Below are 24,101 nucleotides of genomic sequence, written 5' to 3' on the forward strand. Positions count from 1 at the left end.
CTTAAAGGACACATATTTGAACACTTTTTATATTTTCTATTAAAAACAAACTACAACGTTGTCATTACTTCTTAAATCACCATTATAAAGAGACATAATATAACAACAACAATATAATAATAACATCTTCAAAAGAAACTCCCCGGGCTCTTTGGCATAGGTAGAATACAAAGTGGTGACCGCATGTAGTGGTAAGGTTATCTTGCACTTGTTTGATGCTGTAGTATAGCTTTGGTCAAAAATTCTTTAATAGATTTGGGGAAATGTGAAAAACTGGGTGGAAAGCCGTAGGAATCAAAAAAAGGTGAGATTTTTCTTCCTCCTTCGTCTTCTAATGTCACAGCTAGCCAATGTTCACCCGACATGTGTTTAGGATGGGTATTGACAATAAACATGGCCGGCCGCTCCGGCCATTTCTCAATAGGAAATTCATCACAAGCCAACATTCCACAAAATTGTTTTCCAATCAATCGGCTCATGAGCCCTTCCAACTCTTGGGTATTCATGTCTTTGCTCAACGATCCTTAATAATAATTCACTAAGACCTGTCTACGGGCATTCACTTCCAAGATTGAATCAGAGCAGGCATAAACAATCATGCTACCTGTACAGGCTAAAGGTGTACGGAAACGCATTCCCAGCCTGAGGTTACCTTGGGACACCACAGACAGATTTCCCGAGGTGTCTTCATCAGGTGATGTTGAAAGCATACTGCAAAATCATTTCTGTCAATAGGTAGAGATCTTTTAGATGCCTTTCGGTAGCCATGAATAGATTGTAAAATTCTGTGTTATTAAATTGTGGTTGGAAAGCCTTAGCAGGGACCTGACGTCCATCCTGACAGAGAGCTACATACTCTGCATTGAAGTGTTGAAAATTAGATGGGTTTTTATGTAAGCTGCCCGTTTTAGAGGCGTGATCAACCAAACCTATAACAATGTATCGGGGTAAAGGGCCTAGAAAAAGGTTGTCTTGACTACAGATTCTACTGTCCACAGGTATGCTAAAGGTTTTCATGGTAATTCTTTGGAGAGGGTAAAGGGCATTTCCTTTCATCAAAGCCTGTGAGTGACCCAGACGAACTGCCGGAGATACAGACACTTTTTTAATAAAAAGCGTTGCTCCCAACACTTTTAAACTAAAGTCCCGTCCTGGGCAGACATCAAGAAAAACTCATCCTTGGCCCTAGTTCATTTTAGTCTTAAATAAACCAAATTTAAGAGTAAACGTTTTTGAAAGAAAATGTCAGAATTTATAGGCCCTAGCAGATGAAAGTCTCGAGATTCGGCACAGTAGCAAGCGCGTGCCTCCAGTCCTTTGTTTGCACCGGTGGATACGGTCTGTCGATTCCATTGAGACTCCTGCAGTATCCTTGCCAAACAGCCCGGCGCTGAATGGTTTCTTGAGAGTGTCTTCGGAGTAGTTGAGTAAACACTCCATGATGGCCCTATAAGGGTATGTGGCACTGCTTTGACTGATTAGGCATTCACCCAAAGTCACATCCACTTGGGAGAAGATGGTGGCCACTGGGTAATTAATGAGACTCACTTTGGCATCGTCTGCAATATTCTCACCATCTCCTTTGGTCACTTTTAAACGTAAATGCACCAAGGTGTTGTTGAGGTCCAGGTAGTTGTCACCGTGGCCTGGTATGAAACATTCTATAGGACCGTTGTCTGTACTGGCAGAGAGTGGGGCTATCTCCGCATAACTGGACATCTCTATTGAATGTTGGGTTAACTTGCCGCACCGATCCCTTTAGCGGGATCATTTAGCGGGGTCAACGTCCATTGAATTGCAGAGCGACAAATTCAAATTAAATTACTACAAATATTTACTTGTCATGAAATCACAAGTGCAATATACCAAAACACAGCTTAGCTTGGTGTTAATTCACATGGCATGCCAGATTTCAAAAAAGCTTTACAGCGAAAGCAAACCAAGCGTTTATGTTAGGACAGCTCTCTCAGCAGACGATGGTAAGCATTACAAACAGCTAGCAGTAAAGTAGATTGGTCACGAAAGTCAGAAAAGCATTGCAATTAATCGCTTACCTTTGATGATCTTTGGATGTTTGCACTCACGAGACTCCCAGTTACACAATAAATGTTTGTTTTGTTCGATAAAGATTATTGTTATATTCAAAAACCTCCATTTGGTTGGAGCGTTATGTTGAATAATCCACAGGCTCGTGCAGGTCAAGAAGGGCAGATGGAAATTCCAAATAGTATCCGTAAAGTTTGTAGAAACATGTCAAACGTTTTTTATAATCAATCCTCAGGTTGTTTTTACAATAAATAATCAATAATTGTAGAAAAGGCCCATGGAGTTGGTGGAATAATCCTTTAATTCATTGCCATTTACTCAGCAGGGCCAGGGGCGCTTTAATTAGGTCAGGTGGAAATGTCCGACAGATCTCAACTCCATAAAATGAGGAAATTGCCATCGCCTGATCTCGCTGCTTTCTCTTCCTTAACTCCATCTGATCCAGAGGTTCTGTGCGTCCATGAATCCACGTAAGTCGACCGACTTTTACCTTTCATCTGAATTATCTGTGGCGATCGGAAGAGTGGGCCATTCAGTTACTGTTAATAGTTATTACCGCGGAGTGCGGCTTGGAGCGCAGCTTCAAACATATTGTGTAATGTGAATTGTCAATGATCACAGCCCTACGGATCCTCATAGGCCAATTATGCAATCGATATGGTTCATGTGTATTGAAATTAATTATATGGACACATGAAGACAATTGAAAGAGTGAAATGAGAAACGTCATTGTTTGCTAACTGATTGACTTTGATAATGGGGATTATAGATTGTTTTGTATTCTTTCATGATTTATGATAAATAGTTACGAGCCTAAATGACTCGCGGGTGATTACTATTGACTTCTTCATGAACTGGACTGTTGAATTCCCTAAATTATGTTAAATATATGATTTGATCTTTGATTATGAATTTGATTGGATACATGTTATTTGTTTCCTTTGTGATGCAACACAGACTACTCAGTAAATATACCACTTTATGGTTAAAGGAATTCCTGCCTCAGTCTCATACATTCCTCTGTCACCTGACACGTGACCACCTGTTCACCTTCACTGTCAGTCATCCTACCTGTCCAGCTACCCACACAGATTCCACTAATCTTTCAATAATATTTTAACCGGACGGTAGCTTTTTCAATAGGAGAGAGAGAGAAAAGGTCTGCTCCAAGCTGCTTGCGCATGAAAAAATCTAAGGACACCCACTGACGTGATGTGATCATTCTCACTCATTTTTCAGAATAAAAGCCTGAAACTATGTCTAAAGACTGTTCACGCCATGTTGAAGCCATGGGGAAAGGAATCTGGTTGATATCCCTTTAAATGGAGGGAAGGCATGCAGTGGAACCGAGAGGTTTCAGAAAAACCGCACTTCCTGGTTGGATTTTCCTCAGGTTTTTGCCTGCAATATCAGTTCTGTTATACTCACATACAATTGTTTTCTATCCTAATCTGCCAATTGTATGCATATTATAGCTTCTGGGCCTGAGAAATAGGCAGTTTCATTTGGGTACATTTTTCATCCAAACATCAAAATAATGCCCCCTAGTGTCAAGAGTTAAAACCTGTTGAGGCAAGGCATTCCCCTCAGGGAACTCCACCCCCCGTTCAGCTGAAAAGGTGGCGCAGGGAATGCAAAAGTATTCTTTAGAAATATTTAACCTCCACACATTAACAAGTCCAATACCTCAAATGAATGATAAACACCTTGTTCATCTACCCATCGTGTCAGATTTTTTAAAATGTTTTACAGCGAAAACACAACATATGTTAGACCACCACCAAACCAAAGAAAAAACGTAGCCATTTTTTCCAGCCAAAGATAAAATCACAAAAGCAGAATTAGAAATAAAATCAATCACTAACCTACTGAAAATCTTCATCAGATGACAGTCATATGACATGTTACACAGTGCATTTATGTTTTGTTCGATAATATGCATTTTATATCCATAACTCTCGGTTTACATTTGACGCCATGTTCAGAAATTCCTCCAAAATATCCGGAGGAATTATAGAAAGCTACGCCAGATAACAGAAATACTCTTCATAAACTTTGACTAAAGATACATGTTCAACATATAATTAAAGATACACTGGTTCTTAATGCAACCGCTGTGTCAGATTTTGTTTTAACGTTACGGAAAAAGCCTAACATTGCAATAATCTGAGACGGCGCTCAGACGTAACAATATTTCTCCGCCATGTTGGAGTCAACAGAAATACAAAATTACAACATAAATATTCCCTTACCTTTTATGATCTTTCATCAGAATGTAATGCAAGTAGTCCTAGTTCCACAATAAATCGTTTTGTTCCATAATGTCCAATACTAGTGTCCAAGTAGCAGCATTTGCTATCACTTTCAGCTCACGTTCACATAAACTGACTTGTGGTCCAGGATAACTTGCATGAAAACTTCCAAAAGACATATTCCAGGTAGAAAAAACTGGTCAAACTAAGTACAGAATCAATCTTCAGGATGTTATAATCATATATATCCAATAACGTTCTAACCGGATCATTCGTTTTCATCTGGGGCTGATTGGAACAGCCGTAGCACTCACAGAGAAATGCGCCACAACAAAATGGCATTCTCTTGCGACACTGACTATTTTCCCTTCCATTAGGTCAAAGTTTACAGCTCCATCTACTGAATGAGGACATCTAGTGGAACACGTAGGAAGTGTTTCCAGATCCATAACTTGTTGGGAAGGGAGGGGGCAATGACGTCAAAGTTGCCCCAACTTTCAGAATTTCAAAACTTGTTTGGAAGATTGCCTGCCCTATGAGTTCTGTTATACTCACAGACATAATTCAAACAGTTTTAGAAACTTCAGAGTGGTTTCTATCCAATAGTAATAATAATATGCATAGATTAGCAATTTAGGACAGCGTTTGATCCAGTTCACTATGGGCACGCAATTCATCCAAAGTGAAAATACTGCCCCCTATCTCCAAGAGGTTTTAAAGGGGCCGTGAAAGATTGAGCTCTGTCTTTATAGCTTCACAGGACGTGTGGTGTAAAAGAGCTATGTTGCTTGTTCTTTTATAAAATACTTTGTATTATTTTTGTTGTTTTTGGTCCAGGCCTCCTCACTTTACCACGTCTTTGACTTACTGAGTTTCTTTTAACGGTTAACCTCCACTTTTTAGGGGCAGGCCTGAGCAGTATACCCGGAGGTCTTTTTTTTTGGTCTTCGAGATGCTCGGCATCTGGTGACGCCGTTCTGGTCATAGCATTGGCTACAATCTCACTTACTATATTATTAGCCACTGATTTTAAATGTGGTTTGCTACGCTGAGGCCCCTCTACATAAACAGTAAAACCATCCTAAAGAGGTTACAAAATATACCTCCTATCCCCGAACTGTACATGGTCGGGGATCCATAATAGCCGGGTAAACCATTAACCACTTGAGCAACATAGTATGAGACATAGCGGTTAGGGTCGAGATGTTGGTGTTCCATAACCCTTTTAATTTATTTGCATTATGTTTATATAAATATATATATAATACTAATATTATATTATATATTTAGAGAGGTTTTTGTGGGTCTAAAGAAAAGTTTTACAATCGTTTTACCATAAGTAAATTCATTGTTTTCGTTCTGATCCGTTTTAAGCTCAACCAGAATGTTTTCAATATATTTCTTGCTTATAGGTACGTCATAGTTGACAGTGACTATATCGCCATCCTTTCCGTCTATATGAACTGCTCTCAGGAGGGGCACACAACTGTCTCCGACCCATGTGATATGATGTCAGTATACACAAATATCCTGCATGTATATCCGCAGGGAATGGGAATAATTTATCTTTCACATACGTCCATTGAATTGGGACCCATCCCCAACATGTAGGCTAAATTACGCTGGTTTTTCTACCCCCACCAGCATCCCCTGAGATGTGTACATGTTTATGTATAGGGTTGTAGATCAAGAGTATTTCCATATTGTTCTGGGTTAGGAGTTCATTCAACTCTGAGACGATCCTGTTGATGGTTCTATAAAACTATTTTTTAAGCTTAATAAGTTTTGCAGGTTCCGGTATCCTTTTGCAATAATAATCACGGTCCTTATCCTTGATATTATACCAACTATGGGGGTATGTAATCTCACTGAGACCTATTTCCCAGGCGTCTGATAACTATATAGGCTTTGGAAAATTGGTTGTATAATTCAAACTTTGGTTATTACGATATATGTGCAGACGCATTACTGGGGAGAGTCAGGTAGAAGCCGCTTTGTTCCGTGATGCAGTCCTGTGTACACGCAAATGATGTTGTATTTATCATGCATGAGGGTATAAAAACTTCTTATGGTATAGGGGACGCTTGCATCCCACTTGGCCAAAAGCCAGGGAAAATGCAGGGCGGCAAATTCAAATAAAATTATATAAAAATCAAACTTTCATTAAATCACACATGTAAGATACTAAATTAAAGCTACACTCGTTGTGAATCCAGCCAACATGTCATATTTTTAAATGGCTTTTCGGCGAAAGCATAAGAAGCTATTATCTGATGATAGCACAACAGTAAACAAAGAGAGTAGCATGTTTCAACCCTGCAGGCGCTACACAAAACGCAGAAATAAAATATAAAACATGCCTTATCTTCGACGAGCCTCTTTTGTTGGCACTCCAATATGTCCCATAAACATCACAATTGGTCCCTTTGTTTGATTAATTCCGTCAATATATATCCAAAATGTCAATTTATTTGGCACGTTTGATCCAGAAAAAACAGCTTCCAAATTGCGCAACGTCACTACAAAATATTTCAAAAGTTGCCTGTAAACTTTTCCAAAACATTTCAAACTACTTTTGTAATACAACTTGTATTGAAAGGTCGGACGAAAAGTCACGTCAAACTAAGTATAGAATCAATCTTTAGGATGTTTTTAACATAAATCTTCAACAATGTTTCAACCGGACAATTCCTTTGTCTATAGAAAAACAATGGAACGCGAGCTATCTCACATGACAGCGCATCACGAGCACAAAGCATTCTGCCAGACATCTGACCCATTCCCCTCTCATTCAGCCCCACTTCACAGTAGAAGCATCAAACTAGGTTCTAAAGACTGTTGATATCTAGTGGAAGCCCTAGGAAGTGCAACATGACCCATATCCCACTGTATCTTCAATAGGGAATGAGTTGAAAAACAACCAACCTCAGATTTCCCACTTCCTGGTTGGATTTCCTCTCAGATTTCTGCCTGCCAAATGAGTTATGTTTTACTCACAGACATCATTCAAACAGTTTTAGAAACTTCAGAGTGTTTTCTATCCAAATATACTAATAATATGCATATATTAGCAACTGGGCCTGAGTAGCAGGCAGTTTACTCTGGGCACCTTATTCATCCAAGCTACTCAATGCTGCCCCCCATTCACCAAGAAGTTAAAGCTTTATTGAATACTCATCTCTTCAGTAGGGACTATGATTGAGTGTAGTCTGAACCAGTGGTGTGAAGGTGAATGGAAAGATACTGGAGCGATGAACCGCCCTTGCTGTCTCTGCCTGTCCAGTTCCCCTCTCTACACAGGGATTGGCTTACTTGTGCTCTTCCATGCCGTCCCTAGGAGGGGTGCGTCTCTTGAGTGGGTTGAGTCTCTGACGTGATCTTCCTGTCCGGGTTGCCTGGGACCATGCCTCCGGACTACCTGGCCTGATGACTCCATGCTGTCCTCAATACACCTGGTCGTGCTGCTGTTCCAGTTTCAACTGAACCCTGACCTGGTCATCGGAAGTGCTCCCTTGTCTCGGACCTGCTGTTTTTGACTCTCTCACTCTACCACACCTGCTGTCTCTTAACGTTTGAACATCTTGGCCATGTACTGTTATAATCTCCACCTGGCACAGCCAGAAGAGTACTGACCTCCCCTCAGAGCCTGGTTCATCTCCAGGTTTCGTTCTAGGTTCCAGTGTAGAGCCAGCGTGCCAAGAGGACTAGACTGTCGGGGAGATACTGTGTAGAGCCAGCGTGTCAAGAGGACTAGACTGTAGAGGAAACACTGTGTAGAGCCAGCGTGCCAAGAGGACTAGACTGTAGAGGAAATACTGTGTAGAGCCAGCGCGCCAAGAGGACTAGACTGTAGAGGAAATACTGTGTAGAGCCAGCGTGCCAAGAGGACTAGACTGTCTGGGAAATACTGTGTAGAGCCAGCGTGCCAAGAGGACTAGACTGTAGAGGAAACACTGTGTAGAGCCAGCGTGCCAAGAGGACTAGACTGTCTGGGAAATACTGTGTAGAGCCAGAATGCCAAGAGGACTAGACTGTCTGGTAAATACTGTGTAGAGCCAGCGTGCCAAGAGGACTAGACTGTCTGGGAAATACTGTGTAGAGCCAGCGTGCCAAGAGGACTAGACTGTCTGGGAAATACTGTGTAGAGCCAGCGTGCCAAGAGGACTAGACTGTCAGGGAAATACTGTGTAGAGCCAGCGTGCCTAGAGGACTAGACAGTAGGGGAAATATAAGAGAGCCAGATGGTTATAGTGTGTCTACTGTATGTTTATGTCTATATAAACCATTACAGTCTACTTATGGCTTACGCTGGTTCATGCAGTCTCTATATCTGAAAGAAGCATGACCTGACTGAGTGAGCAGAGCAGCTTCTAACCCCTCCCTCCCTGGCATGGCCATACCCACAGTGTGGCCCCCAGAGGAATCCCCACAGAGGTACGGTGGGTATTTAAACCAGAGAAGAGAGGTATCCTGACATATATGGGTCTGTGTGGTGCTGTATTACTCCATACCTTCTACACATCAGGGGAATGAGGCTCTCTCCGGCTCCTGCTCTAGATCCAAGTCTGGCTGGTAGTCTGGTTCTACTACATCTAGCTGTGGTGGCTGGTGGGCTTGCCTTGCTCTCGTCTGCCTCTGTCTCTGCCCCTGGGCTGGAGTCTATCAGATGCAGGCTCCAAGGCAGCCCTCGTCCTCCGGCGTTCTCCCAGGACGGGGATTTAGTCATCGGGGGTGTTTTCTCCATCCATTACTATATGCACACTGTGGATCACAGCTACACCAGCGTGCCTGAGCCCCTGCAGTGCACAGGGAGGTCAGTGAGCGCAAGAGGGAACAGGGGACAGGACTGTGGCTGTGTGGGGAGACAGATAAATTGTGTTTTAAAGACAGAGAAACAGTTTGTTTAAAGACCGGTAAACAGTGTGTTTAAAGACCGATAAACAGTGTGTTTAAAGACAGATAAACAGTGTTTAAAGAGACAAACAGTGTTTTAAAGACAGATAAACAGTGTTTTCAAGACAGGTTAACAGTGTTTTAAAGACAGATTAAAAGAGTTGGTAAAGCCTACTGTTACAAACGATCACATTTTCAAATGCAGGCTATACTACAATGTCCTCAATTACAGACAACAAAAGTGTAGTCATATAGACGGTATGGAAAATAATACTAGATATTAGGCTGTTTGTCATGGAAACATTCTATAGCTTAGATTATGATTCATCAGGAGGTGCTCACTGACCTATCTTCTGTTTACAGTATGGATTCCCGTGAGTTACGCTTCTCGCGCGCCATGATCTTCGCAGTTGAGGAGATAAACAACAGTTCTTACCTTCTACCGGGTGTCACGCTTGGTTATCAAGTGCACGACTCCTGCGCCTCGGTCCCTATAGCCGTGAAAGTGGCCTTCCAGCTGGCTAACGGCCTGGACCCCATGTTTGATACCGGAGAACAGTGCTCAGGGTCGGCTACAGTGACAGCTATCGTTGGCGAGTCTGCTTCCACACCTACCATCAGCATGTTGCGCGTCATCAGCCCTTTCGGCATTCCTCAGGTAACTCCTGTGAAAATAAATCATTCAGCTTCTTTTAATTTACTGTATTCCTAATGTATATTCTCCTCTCTTTCAGGAATATACATTTCTGTGTGAAATTATGTGGAGAAAACCATTTGAACATAGACCGAGGATTATGAGTCTGGAGATCTTCTGTCGCCATTAAAACATGATCTGAGGACTATCTTTCATAGGCTAGGTTGTTATGGGAGACCAGGGATTTGTGTCACAGTTTTGTGTACATTTTTCATTCTGACCTAATGAAAAACAATGAGTTGGCTTAATATTATTAATATCTCCCTAACATCAAACTACACAGCAAAATAAAAAAAGCAGAAAGTAGCCAATAACTGAGACTCGTTTGGTCAACATGATGTTCTTTCTCATGTTTTCGACTGTCTGTTTTTACCAAGGTGAGCCACTCTTCCACCTGTGCTTGTCTGAGTGATAAGAAACAGTATCCAACCTTCTTCAGAACCATCCCCAGTGATCAGTTCCAGGCTGCCGCTCTGGCCCACCTCATCAGGCACTTCGGCTGGACCTGGATTGGGGCGGTCCGTTCCGACTCTGACTACGGTAATAACGGGATGGCTGCTTTCCTACAGGCAGCACAAGAGGAGGGCATCTGTGTAGAGTATTCTGAAGCCTTCTCCCGCACCAGCCCACTCAGCAGAGTGCAACGGGTGGCCGACGTGATCCGCAGGTGATCCGTGATTACATGTGAACTTTTCATTCATACAAATGCAAGACCATAATTATAAAAAATAGAATTGTTTTTAATGTCTCTCTTCTCCCAAAGCTGATCTGTGAGACCAACATGATTTGCATATCTTAAGCATGTCAAAAGTGTTGATTAATACTAATGTTCATGTTCACTTCACTGAGACATTCCAGTAAATGACAAACATGACCAGCATATTAAGCATATGATATAATCATGTTCCCCAGCTCCACAGCCCAGGTGGTGGTTGCATTCGTATCTTCTGGGGACATGAGGATCCTGCTGAGGGAGATGGAACGCCTGCCCTCTCCACCCCGCCAGTGGATCGGGAGCGAGACCTGGGTCACTGACCCAGATATGCTGCGTTTCGGTCTGTGTGCCGGGGCCATTGGATTTGGCATCCAACGCTCTGTCATCCCCGGTCTTAGGGACTTCCTCCTGGACCTCTCCCCACAGAAGGTGTCCAACTCTCCCACACTCACTGAGTTCTGGGAGGGAGCCTTTGGCTGTAGGCTGGAGACAGGTATCTATGTATCTATCTATGCATCCATCCATGCATCCATCCATCCATCCATCCATCCATCCATCCATCCATCAGTCTATTTACATGTCTGTCTGTCTGTCTGTCTGTCTGTCTGTCTGTCTGTCTGTCTGTCTGTCTGTCTGTCTGTCTGTCTGTCTGTCTGTCTGTCTGTCTGTCTGTCTGTCTGTCTGTCTGTCTGTCTGTCTGTCTGTCTGTCTGTCTGTAGGGACCTCTACAGGTTTTGGGGTTGAAGAGAAGGTGTGTGATGGCAGTGAGGATTTACAGCAGCTACAGACCCCCTACACAGATACATCCCAGCTGCGAGTCACTAACATGGTGTATAAAGCTGTTTATGCCATAGCACACGCCATACACAGCATCGTTTGTGAAGAGAGAGAAAACTCCACTATGAAATGTGACAAAAACCTTAATGTGAAGCCAACACAGGTGAATGACAAGTCTGTAGTATCATTTCCTGATAAATATGTTTATATAGACAACATGTATGAAGGCTTAGGAGGTCTCATTATACTATTATACTTTACAACTTCTTCTGATAAAAATGAGTTGAATTAATTTTCTTTTTCTCTCTGCATCTTTCTTCCCCTTTCTCCATCTCTCATCTCTCTCTTCCCCTTTCTCCATCTATCTCTCCATCTCTCATCCTCTCACTCATCTCTCTCTTCCCTTATCTCCATCTCTCCTCACCTCTGTCCTTCTCTCACATCCTCTCTCTCACTCTCTCTCTCTCTCTCTCCCTTGCCCTTCCAAACCCCAGGTCCTGGAGAGATTGAGGAGGGTGAACTTCTCTCGTAACGGGTACCACGTGTCTTTCGATGCCAACGGGGACCCAGTGGCCACCTATGAGCTGGTCAACTGGCAGAGACGGGAGAGTGGGGAGATGGAGTTTGTGACAGTGGGGCGCTATGATGCGTCCCTGCCTCCTGACCAGAGGCTTGACATGGAGAGGGAAATCACCTGGGTAAAGAACAGTACACAAGTACCTGTGTCAGTGTGCAGTGAGAGATGTCCCCCAGGCACTCGTAAGGCTGTACAGACAGGAAAGCCTGTATGCTGTTATGACTGCATCCAATGTGCAGAGGGAGAGATCAGTAATAACACAGGTAGGACTATACGAATAGTTGGCAGAAAATGTGTAGTAATTTCTATCATGGTTTACTAAGTAGTGGTTTATTCATATTACCAGCACTACAAAGGTAGTGTCTGTAAATCATGTTCCTGTTCATATTATCTCATGTAAACTTCATATTAATTCAACATTCTTTATTGTAAACTGAAAAAGTGCAGCATTGTGGGACATGTATTTGTAAATAAATAAAACCTGAATCTATTATTATTAACATTTGATGTCTGTTGTTTTGTCCTGGTCAGATTCTTCAGACTGTCTGATCTGTCCTGAGGAGTACTGGCCCAACGCTGAGAGAGACCGCTGTATCCTTAAACCTGTTGAGTTCCTGTCCTTCCACGAGGTCCTCGGAATCATCCTGACCGCCTGCTCTGTGGGCGGGGCTTGTCTGGCCATCGCCACGTCAACCGTCTTCTACCACCACCGAAAGACTCCCATCGTCAGGGCCAACAACTCTGAGCTGAGCTTCCTGCTGCTCTTCTCCTTGGCTCTGTGTTTTCTGTGTTCTCTTACTTTCATTGGCCGGCCCTCTGAGTGGTCCTGTATGCTGCGTCACACAGCGTTTGGGATCACCTTCGTCCTCTGCATCTCTTGTGTTCTGGGGAAAACAATAGTGGTGTTGATGGCCTTCAGGGCTACACTTCCAGGCAGTAATGTCATGAAATGGTTTGGTCCTCCACAGCAGAGATTGACTGTAGTGTCCTTCACGTTTGTCCAGGCTTTGATATGCACTCTGTGGTTGGTCCTGTCCCCTCCCTTCCCCATTAAAAATATCACTACCTACAAGGAAAAGATCATTCTAGAGTGCGATGTGGGTTCAGCTATTGGTTTCTGGGCTGTGTTGGGTTATATAGGACTCCTGTCTCTCTTGTGCTTTGTGCTGGCGTTTCTGGCTCGGAAGCTGCCTGATAACTTCAACGAGGCCAAATTCATCACCTTCAGCATGCTCATATTCTGTGCAGTCTGGATCACCTTTATCCCAGCTTATTTCAGCTCTCCAGGGAAGTTGACTGTAGCTGTGGAGATCTTTGCCATCATCACCTCTAGCTTTGGGTTGTTCTTTCTATTATTTGTTCCTAAATGCTTTATTATTCTGTTCAGGCCGGAGAAGAACACCAAGAAACACCTCATGGAGAAGACATCCAATGATATACATTATTAAGAAATGATTGAGTTGAACAAACATTGTAACAATCAGTTATATGGTTTATCATACAGTTAGGTAGGACTACTCTAACAGAGATAAACAATAATTTAGCAGGTAATCATTGGTAACATTGTAACTCGTAACATGACAGGTTCACTTTAGATATTCCAATGTTATGAGAGATTGTTAAAATCTAGAGTGTTAAAATTAATTAGACCTGCAACATGATGTGATTAGCAGTAACCTACAGAGTGGAACCACTTCCATGTTGTTGGAGAAAAACTTTATTCCTTTATGAATTGATATAACATTGAAGTGCATGTGTTCAATTGATATTGTAATTCATCATATTATGAATTATAATAATATCATAAAAAATGTTCATGCACAGTTGAAGTGGGAAGTTTACATACACTTAGTTTATAGTCATTGCAACTCGTTTTTCAACAACTCCACACTTTTCTTGTACACAAATTATAATCTACTTTGTACACGACACAAGGAATTTTACCAACAATTGTTTCCAGACAGATTATTTTACTTGTAATTCACTGTTTCACACTTCCAGTTGGTGAGATGTTTACATGCACTTCGTTGACTGTGCCTTTAATAAACAGCTTTGACAATTCCAGAAATATATGTCATGGCTTTAGAAGCTTCTGATAGGCTGATTCCAATTTGAGTCAATGGGAGGTGTACCTGTGGATGTATTTCAAGGCCTTCCTTCAAACTCAGTGCCTTTTTGTTTGACATCATGGTAAAATCAAATGAAATCGGCCATTACCTCAGAAAAAAAATTATAGACCTCCACAGTCTGGTTTATCCTTGGGAGCAATTTCCAAACACCTGAAGGTACCACGTTCATCTGTACAAACAATAGTACTGTCACGCCCTTGTTTCTCTATGGTGTAGTAAGTCAGTGTGTGACTAGGAGTTATTCTAGTTTATAATTTCTATATTGTGTTCGATATTTTATTTTCTATGTTGGTGTTTTGTTTGATTCCCAATTAGAGGCAGCTGATAATCGTTGTCTCTAATTGGGGATCCATATATAGGGAGATATTTGTCCCACCTGTGTTTGTGGGATATTATTTTGTGTTTGAGCATGTGTTCCATGTAGTCACGTTCTGTTGTTCGTTTATTTGATTTATTGTTTTTGGTTTAAGTTTCACTTTGGAATAAATATGTGGAACTCAATATCAGCTGCGCATTGGTCCAGTTCTTACGACAACCGTGACAAGTATGCAAGTAAAAACACCATGGGACAACACATGCGTCGTACCGCTCAGGAGGAATATGTGTTCTGTCTCCTAGAGATTAACGTACTTTGGTGCGAAAAGTGCAAATCAATCGTAGAACTACAACAAAGGACCTTGTGAAGATGCTGGATGAAACAGGTACGAAAGTATTTATATCCACAGTAAAATGAGTCCCATATCGACATAACCTGAAAGGCCGCTCAGCAAGGAAGAAGCCACTGCTCCAAAACCACCATAACAATGCCAGACTACTGTTTGCAACTGCACATGGGGAGAAAGTGACCATCGTTATGTTTGGAGGAAAAGGGGGAGTCTTGCAAGCCAAAGAACACCATCCCCACCATGAAGCACGGGGTGGCAGCATCATGTTGTGGGGTTGCTTTGCTGCAGGAGGGACTGGTGCACTTCACAAAATAGATGGCATCATGAGGAGAGAAAATGATGTGGATATATTGAAGCAACATCTCAAGACATCAGTCAGAAAGTTAAAGCTTGGATGCCAATGTGTCTTCCAAATGTACAGTGACCCCAAGCATACTTCCAAAGTTGTGACAAAAATGGCCTAAAGACAACAAAATCAAGGTATTGGAGTGGCCATCACAAAGCCCTGACCTCAATGCAATAGAACATATGTGGGCAGAACTTAAACAGCGTGTGGAGCGAGGAGGCCGACAAACCTGACTCAGTTACACCAGCTCTGTCAGGAGGCCTACAAACCTGACTCAGTTACACCAGCTCTGGCAGGAGGCCTACAAACCTGACTCAGTTACACCAGCTCTGTCAGGAGGCGGACAAACCTGACTCAGTTACACCAGCTCTGTCAGGAGGCCTACAAACCTGACTCAGTTACACCAGCTCTGTCAAGAGGAATGGGCCACAATTCACCCAACTTATTGTGGGAAGCTTGTGGAAGGCTACACGAAACGTTTGACCCAAGTTAAAACATTTAAAGGCAATGCCACCAAATTCTATATGAGTGTATGTAAACTTCTGACCCACTGAGAATTTGCTGAAAGAAATTAAAGCTGAAATAAATAATTTTCTCTACTAGTATTCTGACTTTTCACATTCTAAAAATGAAGTGGTGTTCCTAACTGACCTAAGACAGGGAATTTTTACTTGGATTAAAAGTCAGGAATTTTGAAAAACTGAGTTTAAATGTATTTGGCAGAGGTGAATGTAAACTTCTGACTTCAACTGTAAGTGAGGCAACTTACCAAGAGTACTATACTGTTGGGGAAATATAAAAGAGGAAGCGTACCAAGAGGAATAGACTATAGCAGAAATACTGTGAAGAGCTAAAGTGCCTAGAGGACTAGACTGTTGGGTAAATACTGTGCAGTGCCAGCGTGCCAAGAGCACTAGACAGTACGAGACGTGGTTATTGTTTCTAATGTATGTTTATCTAAACCATTACAGTCAGTTCTGATGCTGGTGCATACACTCTCTATAGCTGAAAGAAGCAGAACCTAACTGAGTGAGTAGAGCAGCTTCTAGCCCCTCCCTCCTTGGCATGGCCATACCCACAGTGTGGCCCCCAAAGGAATCCCCACAGAGGTACGGTGGGTATTTAACCCAGAGAAGAGAGGTATCCTGACATATATGGGTCTGTGTGGCGCCTTATTACTACATACCTTCTACACATCAGGGGAATGAGGCTCTCTACGGCTCCTGCTCTAGATCCAAGTCTGGCTGGTAGTCTGGTTCTACTACATCTAGCTGTGGTGGCTGGTGGGCTTGCCTTGCTCTCATCTGCCTCTGTCTCTGCCTCTGGGCTGGAGTCTGTCAGATGCAGGCTCCAAGCCACCCCTCGTCCTCCTGCGTTCTCCCAGGACGGGGACTTTGTCATCGGGGGTGTTTTCTCAATCCACAACTACATGCACACTGTGGAACACAGCTACACCAGCCGGCCTGAGCCCCTGCAGTGCACAGGGAGGTCAGTGAGCGCAAGAGGGAACAGGGGACAGAACTGTGGCTGTGGGGAGACAGATAAATTGTGTTTTAAAGACACGGAGACACACTGTTTAAAGACAGATAAACAGTCTGGTTAAAGACAGGTAAACAGTGTTTTAAAGACAGATAAACAATGTTTTAAAGACAGATATACAGTGTGTTTGTGTCTGAGAGAGTAGGTAAAGCCTACTGTTACAAAGTGTCACATTTTCAAATGCAGGCAATACTACAATGTCCTCAATTACAGTTATCAAATGTGTAGGCATGTAGACAGTGTGGAAAATAAGGCTAGATTTTAAGATGTTTGTCCTCGTATAACCATATATTCTATAGGCTAATTTACTGTTTAGTCAAGTGGTGCTCACTCACCTACCTTCTATTTACAGTTTGGATTCCCGTGAGTTGCGCTTCTCGCGTACCATGGTCTTCGCAGTTGATGAGATAAACAACAGTTCGGACCTTCTACCGGGTGTCACACTTGGTTATCAAGTGCACGACTCCTGCACCACGGTCCCCATGGCCGTAAAAGTGGCCTTCCAGCTGGCTAACGGCCTGGACCCAATGTTTGATACCGGAGAACAGTGCTCGGGGTCGCCTACAGTGACAGCTATCGTGGGCGAGTCTGGCTCCACGCCAACCATCAGCATGTTGCGCATCATCGGCCCTTTCGGCATTCCTCAGGTAAACTAATGTGGAAAGAAATCATTCAGCATATTTTAAACTTACTGTATTCCTACTTTATATTCTCCTCTCCTTCAGGAAGGAGTTAAACTTTTAACTTACTGTATTCCTACTGTATATTCGCCTCTCTTTCAGGAATATACATTTCTGTGTGAAATTATGTGGAGAAAGGCATTTTAACATAGACTGAGAACTATGCGTCTGGAGAACATCTAGTGGCATTAAAACATGGTCTGAGGACAATCTTTCATAGGCTAGGTTGTTATGGGAGACCAGGGATTAGTTTCACACCTTTTACTCATGTTTTTCACAGCACCAGTATGTCTTATAATACTATTATCAATATGAATAGAAAAACAAAGACAGAAACAGGTAGAAATATATATCCTTTTCAATCTGGCCCAATGAAAAACAATACATTATTATTATTAATGTCTCCCTAACCTCATACCACACAGCTAAACAAAAAAGCAGGAAGTTGCCAATAACTAAAACTTGTTTGGCTTATTATTAATAATATCTCCCCTCCCTTATTCCACCTTTATTTAACCAGGTAAGCTAATTGAGAACAAGTTCTCATTTGCAACTGCGAACTGGTCAAGATAAAGCCAACATCAAACTACACAGCTAAATAAAATAGCAGGAAGTAGCCAATACATTAGAGTTGTGAGGCCGACATGATGTTCTTTCTCATGTTTTCGACTGTCTGTTTTTAACTAGGTGAGCCACTTTTCCACCTGTGCGTGTCTGAGTGATAAGAAACAGTATCCAACCTTCTTCAGAACCATCCCCAGTGATCAGTTCCAGGCTGCTGCTCTGGCCCACCTCATCAGGCACTTCGGCTGGACCTGGATTGGGGCGGTCCGTTCCGACTCTGACTACGGTAATAACGGGATGGCTGCTTTCCTACAGGCAGCACAAGAGGAGGGAATCTGTGTGGAGTATTCTGAAGCCTTCTCCCGTACCAACCCACTCAGCAGAGTGCAACGGCTGGCCGACGTGATCCGCAGGTGATCCATGATTACTTGTGAACTTTTCATTCATACAAATGCAAGACCATAATTATTTAAAAAATACTATTTTCATTAATGTATCTCTTTTCCAAAAGCTGATTTTATTTTAACTAGGCAAGTCAGTTAAGAACAAATTCTTATTTTCAATGATGGCTTAAGAACAGTGGGTTAACTGCCTGTTCAGGCACAGACGGACAGAATTGTACCTTGTCAGCTCGGGGGTTTGAACTTGCAACCTTCCGGTTAATAGGCCAACGCTCTAACCACTAGGCTACACTGCCACCCTGTGAGACCAATATGTTTTGCATATCTTAAGCATGTCAAAAGTGTTGATTAATACTAATGTTCACTTCACTGAGACGTTCCGGTGAATGACAAACATGACCAGCATATTAAGCATATGATATAATCATGTTCCCCAGCTCCACAGCCCAGGTGGTGGTTGCATTCGTATCCTCTTGGGACATGAAAATCCTGCTGAGGGAGATGGAACGCCTGCCCTCTCCACCCCGCCAGTGGATCGGTAGTGAGTCCTGGGTCACTGATCCAGATATGCTGCGTTTCAGCCTGTGTGCCGGAGCCATCGGCATTGGCATCAGACGCTCCGTCATCCCCGGCCTCAGGGACTTCCTCCTGGACCTCTCCCCACAGAAGGTGTCCAAGTCTCCCACGCTCACTGAGTTCTGGGAGGGAGCCTTTGGCTGTCGGCTGGGGACAGGTATCTATCTATCTATCTATCTATCTATCTATCTATCTATCTATCTATCTATCTATCTGTCGGTCTGTCTGTCGGTCTGTCTGTCGGTCTGTCGGTCTGTCTGTCGGTCTGTCGGTCTGTCTGTCGGTCTGTCTGTCGGTCTGTCTGTCTGTAGGGACCTCTACAGGTGTTGGGGTTGAAGAGAAGGTGTGTGATGGCAGTGAGGATATACAGCAGCTACAGACCCCCTACACAGATACATCCCAGCTGCGTGTCACTAACATGGTGTATAAAGCTGTTTATGCCATAGCACACGCCATCCACAGCATCGTTTGTGAAGAGAGAGAAAACTCCACTGTGAACTGTGACAAAAACCTTAATGTGAAGCCAACACAGGTGAATGAAAAGTCTATAGTCTAATTTCCTGATAAATATGTTTATAAAGACAACATGTATGAAGGCCTAGGAGTTCTCATTATACTTTACAACTTCTTCTGAATTAACACATCTGATAAAAATGAGTTGAATTTATGTTCTGTTTCTTTCTACATCTATCTTCCCTTTTCTCAATTTCTCTCTTTCCATCTTTCTTCCCCTTTCTCCATCTCTCATCTCTCTCTTCTCCTCTCTCCATCTATCGCTCCATCTCTCTTCCCCTCACTCATCTCTGTCTTCCCTTATCTCCATCTCTCTTCACCTTTCTCCTTCTCGATCGTCCCATCTCTCTCTCCCTCTCTTCCCCTTCCAACCCCCAGGTCCTGGAGAGATTGAGAAGGGTGAACTTCTCTCGTAACGGGTACCAGGTGTCTTTCGATGCCAACGGGGACCCAGTGGCCACCTATGAGCTGGTCAATTGGCAGAGACGGGAGAGTGGGAAGATGGAGTTGGTGACAGTGGGGCTCTATGATGCATCCCTGCCTCCTGACCAGAGGCTTGACATTGAGAGGGAAATCACCTGGATAAAGAACAGTACACAAGTACCTGTGTCAGTGTGCAGTGAGAGCTGTCCCCCAGGCACTCGTAAGGCTGTACAGAAAGGAAAGCCTGTATGCTGTTATGACTGTATCCAATGTGCAGAGGGAGAGATCAGTAATAACACAGGTAGGACTATAGGAATAGTTGGCATAAAATGTGTAGTAATTTCTATCACGGTTTACTAAGTAGTGGTTTATTCATATTACCAGCACTACAAAGGTAGTGTCTGTAAATCATGTTCCTGTTCATATTATCTCATGTAAACTTCATATTAATTCAACATTCTTTATTGTAAACTGACAAAGTGCAGCATTGTGGGACATGTATTTGTAAATAAATAAAACCTGAATCTATTATTATTAACATTTGATATCTGTTGTTTTGTCCTGGTCAGATTCTTCAGACTGTCTGATCTGTCCTGAGGAGTACTGGCCCAACGCTGAGAGAGACCGCTGTATCCTTAAACCTGTTGAGTTCCTGTCCTTCCACGAGGTCCTTGGAATCATCCTGACCGCCTGCTCTGTGGGCGGGGCTTGTCTGGCCATCGCCACGGCAACTGTCTTCTACCGCCATCGAACTTCGGCCATCGTCAGGGCCAACAACTCTGAGCTGAGCTTCCTACTGCTCTTCTCCTTGGCTCTGTGTTTTCTGTGTTCTCTTACTTTCATTGGCCGGCCCTCTGAGTGGTCCTGTATGCTGCGTCACACAGCGTTTGGGATCACCTTCGTCCTCTGCATCTCTTGTGTTCTGGGGAAAACCATAGTGGTGTTGATGGCCTTCAGGGCTACGCTTCCAGCCAGTAATGTCATGAAATGGTTTGGTCCTCCACAGCAGAGATTGACAGTAGTGTCCTTCACGTTTGTCCAGGCTTTGATATGCACTCTGTGGTTGGTCCTGTCCCCTCCCTTCCCCATTAAAAACCTCACTACCTACAAGGAAAAGATCATTCTAGAGTGTGATGTTGGTTCAGCTATTGGTTTCTGGGCTGTGTTGGGCTATATAGGACTCCTGGCTCTCTTGTGCTTTGTGCTGGCGTTTCTGGCTCGGAAGCTGCCTGATAACTTCAACGAGGCCAAATTCATCACCTTCAGCATGCTCATATTCTGTGCAGTCTGGATCACCTTTATCCCAGCTTATTTCAGCTCTCCAGGGAAGTTGACTGTAGCTGTGGAGATCTTTGCCATCATCACCTCTAGCTTTGGGTTGTTCTTTCTATTATTTGTTCCTAAATGCTTTATTATTCTGTTCAGGCCGGAGAAGAACACCAAGAAACACCTTATGGAGAAGACATCCAATGATATACGTTATTAAGAAATGATTGAGTGGAAAAAACATTGTAACGTTCAGTTATATGGTTTATCATACAGTTAGGTACGACTACTCTGACAGAGATTACCAACGTTTTAGCAGGTGATCATTGGTAACATTGTAACTAGTAACATCACACAGGTTCACTCTAGATATACCAATGTTATGAGAGATTGTTCAAATCTAGAGTGTTAAAATGATATTACTAATGCCCTAGATTATAGACAGTGCTGTGCCGCCTTGTTCATTGATTTCTCTAAAGCTTTTGACACTGTCGACCATGCGATTCTTTTGGGTAAGCTGTTGTCATTAACACTGGGATTGGATGCCTGTCGTTGGTTTCATGACTATCTAAAGGATAGAAGTCAGGCTGTTAGAGTCGACGGCATCCAGTCAGAGCCATTGGAGTTGGTTAAAGGGGTCCCACAAGGTTCTATACTTGGTCCATTACTGTTCACTCTCTACATAAACAACATCGGTGATGAGATAAGAAAGTGTCAAGTTCATTTACATGCTGATGACACTGTCATGTACTCTATCGCTTCAACCGCCGACCAAGCATTATCACTATTGTAGGCAGATTTTAAGATATTACAAGTGTATTTTATACAGCTGAAACTTGTTTTAAATGCAAAGAAAACACATTTTATGATTTTAATAGGTTCAAAAAGTTGGTTGAAAATACACTTGCACTTATGAGCTTAGATGGTTCTCGAATTAATCAGGTCTCTGCATATAAATACTTAGGGATATGGTTGGACGATAAACTCTTTTAATTAAAATGCATATTGACGAACTTTGTAGACGGCTAAAAATCAAGCCAGGCTTCTTCTATAGAAACAGGACATGCTTGTCCTCTACAAATAGACAAATGATGCAAGCTACTTTTATGTCTGTTATTGATTATTGGGATATTATTTACCTGCATGCAACTGCATCATCACTGAAAGCTACCTTCTAATTTATCATCACTCATCAATATTATAATGATATATCCTAAAACCAGGTCTCAAGCATGGATTAAACTTTGAGGCCCATGCTATTTCCACAGAGTTGGGTATGGCTGCCTTTTCCTAATACGCTCCTTGCCTATGGAATAGCCTGCAGACTAAACTTAAACTAGAGACTCTTGTCCCCCTTGATCATTTTAAATATTTATTGGATCATTTTTATTTTTGAATTGCTTGTAACTGTTTCGGGAAAGACAAGTTCTTGTGCTGTTAGTAGAATAACCTACGTGTAAATGAAATATCTTGCTGTATTTTTATTGTGTTATCTGTGATAGTTTTGTTTGTCTTGTTTAGTGTTTTAATCATTGTACATAAACTATATGTGCAAACATGTATACGCAGAGCCCAGCTGTAACAGAGACCTTGGTCTCAGGCTGTGTTCCTTGTTGAAATGAAGGTATACATTTTTGTTTTTTAAAATGTAATTTGACCTGCTAAGTGATGTGATTGGCAGTAGCCTACAGAGAGGAACAACTTCCATGCTGTTGGAGAAAAGCTTTATTTCTATATGAATTGATATAACATTGAAATGCATTTGTTCAATTGATATTGTAATTCATCATATTATGTATTATTATAATATAATTAAAATGTTTATACACAGTTGAAGTCAGAAGTTTACATACACTTAGGTTGGAGTCATTTCAACTCGTTTTTCAACTACTCCACACATTTCTTGTTAACAAATGATAGTTTTGGCAAGTCTGTCAGGACATCTCAGTAATCCCTCCAACGATTGTTTACAGGCAGATTATTTCACTTATAATTCACTGTTTCACAACTCCAGTAACTGAGAAGTTTACATACACCGTGTTGACTGTGCTTTTAAACAGCTTGGAATATTCCAGAAAAATATGTCATGGCTTTAGTTGCTTCTGATAGGCTGATTGATGTCATTTGAGTCAATTGGAGGTGTACCTGTGGATGTATTTCAAGGACTACCTTCAAACTCGGTGCCTCTTTGCTTCACATCATGGTCAAATCAAATCAGAAAAAAACTTGTAGACCTCCACAAGTCTGGTTCATCCTTGTGAGCAATTTCCAAATGCCTGAAGGTACCACGTTCATCTGTACAAACAATAGTATAAAGGTATAAACACCATGGGACCACGCAGGCGTCATACCACTCAGGAAGAAGACGCGTTCTGTCTCCTAGAGATTAACGTACTTTGGTGCGAAAAGTGCAAATCAATCCCAGAACAACAGCAAAGGACCTTGTGAAGATGCTGGAGGAAACAGGTATGAAAGTATCTGTATCCACAATAAAACGAGTCCTATATCGACATAACCTGAAAGGCCGCTCAGCAAGGAAGAAGCCACTGCTCCAAAATCGCCTTAACAATGCCAGACTACGGTTTGCAACTGCATATGGGGACAAAGATCGTGACTATCATTATGTTTGGAGGAAAAAGGAGGAGGCTTGCAAGCCGAAGAACGCCATCCCAACCGTGAAGCACGGGGGTGGCAGCATCATGTTGTGGGGTTGCTTTGCTGCAGGAGGGAGTGGTGCACTTCACAAAATAGATGGCATCATGAGGCGAGAAAATTCTGTGGATATATTGAAGCAACATCTCAAGACATCAGACAGGAAGTTAAAGCTTGATTGCTAATGGTCTTCCAAATGTACTGTGACCCCAAGCATACTTCCAAAAATGGCCAATGGACAACAAAGTCAAGGTATTGGAGTGGCCATCACAAAGCCCTGACCTCAATGCAATAGAACATTTGAGGGCAGATCTGAAAAAGCATGGGCAATCAAGGAAGCCGACAAACGTGACTCAGTTACACCAGCTCTGTCAGGAGGCCTACAAACCTGAC

General features: G+C 42.5%; 2 protein-coding genes across 2 annotated transcripts; both read left to right on the forward strand.

The window, feature by feature from the left end:
- The first annotated feature begins 8,798 nt into the window (after positions 1-8,798).
- LOC118388232 (extracellular calcium-sensing receptor-like) lies at positions 8,799-14,584 on the forward strand. The gene is made up of 7 exons (XM_052497736.1): positions 8,799-9,111; positions 9,555-9,849; positions 10,263-10,552; positions 10,798-11,078; positions 11,332-11,540; positions 11,872-12,217; positions 12,486-14,584. The coding sequence occupies exons 1-7, from the start codon at positions 8,828-8,830 to the stop codon at positions 13,400-13,402; spliced, it is 2,622 nt and encodes an 873-aa protein (XP_052353696.1). The 5' UTR covers positions 8,799-8,827; the 3' UTR covers positions 13,403-14,584.
- Positions 14,585-16,298: 1,714 nt separating this feature from the next.
- Positions 16,299-22,903, forward strand: LOC118394418 (extracellular calcium-sensing receptor-like). The gene is made up of 7 exons (XM_052497774.1): positions 16,299-16,582; positions 16,986-17,280; positions 18,001-18,290; positions 18,716-18,996; positions 19,178-19,386; positions 19,746-20,091; positions 20,360-22,903. The coding sequence occupies exons 1-7, from the start codon at positions 16,299-16,301 to the stop codon at positions 21,274-21,276; spliced, it is 2,622 nt and encodes an 873-aa protein (XP_052353734.1). The 3' UTR covers positions 21,277-22,903.
- Positions 22,904-24,101: the final 1,198 nt, after the last annotated feature.

Source organism: Oncorhynchus keta, chromosome 1 (genome assembly GCF_023373465.1).
Source record: "Oncorhynchus keta strain PuntledgeMale-10-30-2019 chromosome 1, Oket_V2, whole genome shotgun sequence".
NCBI lineage: Eukaryota > Metazoa > Chordata > Actinopteri > Salmoniformes > Salmonidae > Oncorhynchus > Oncorhynchus keta.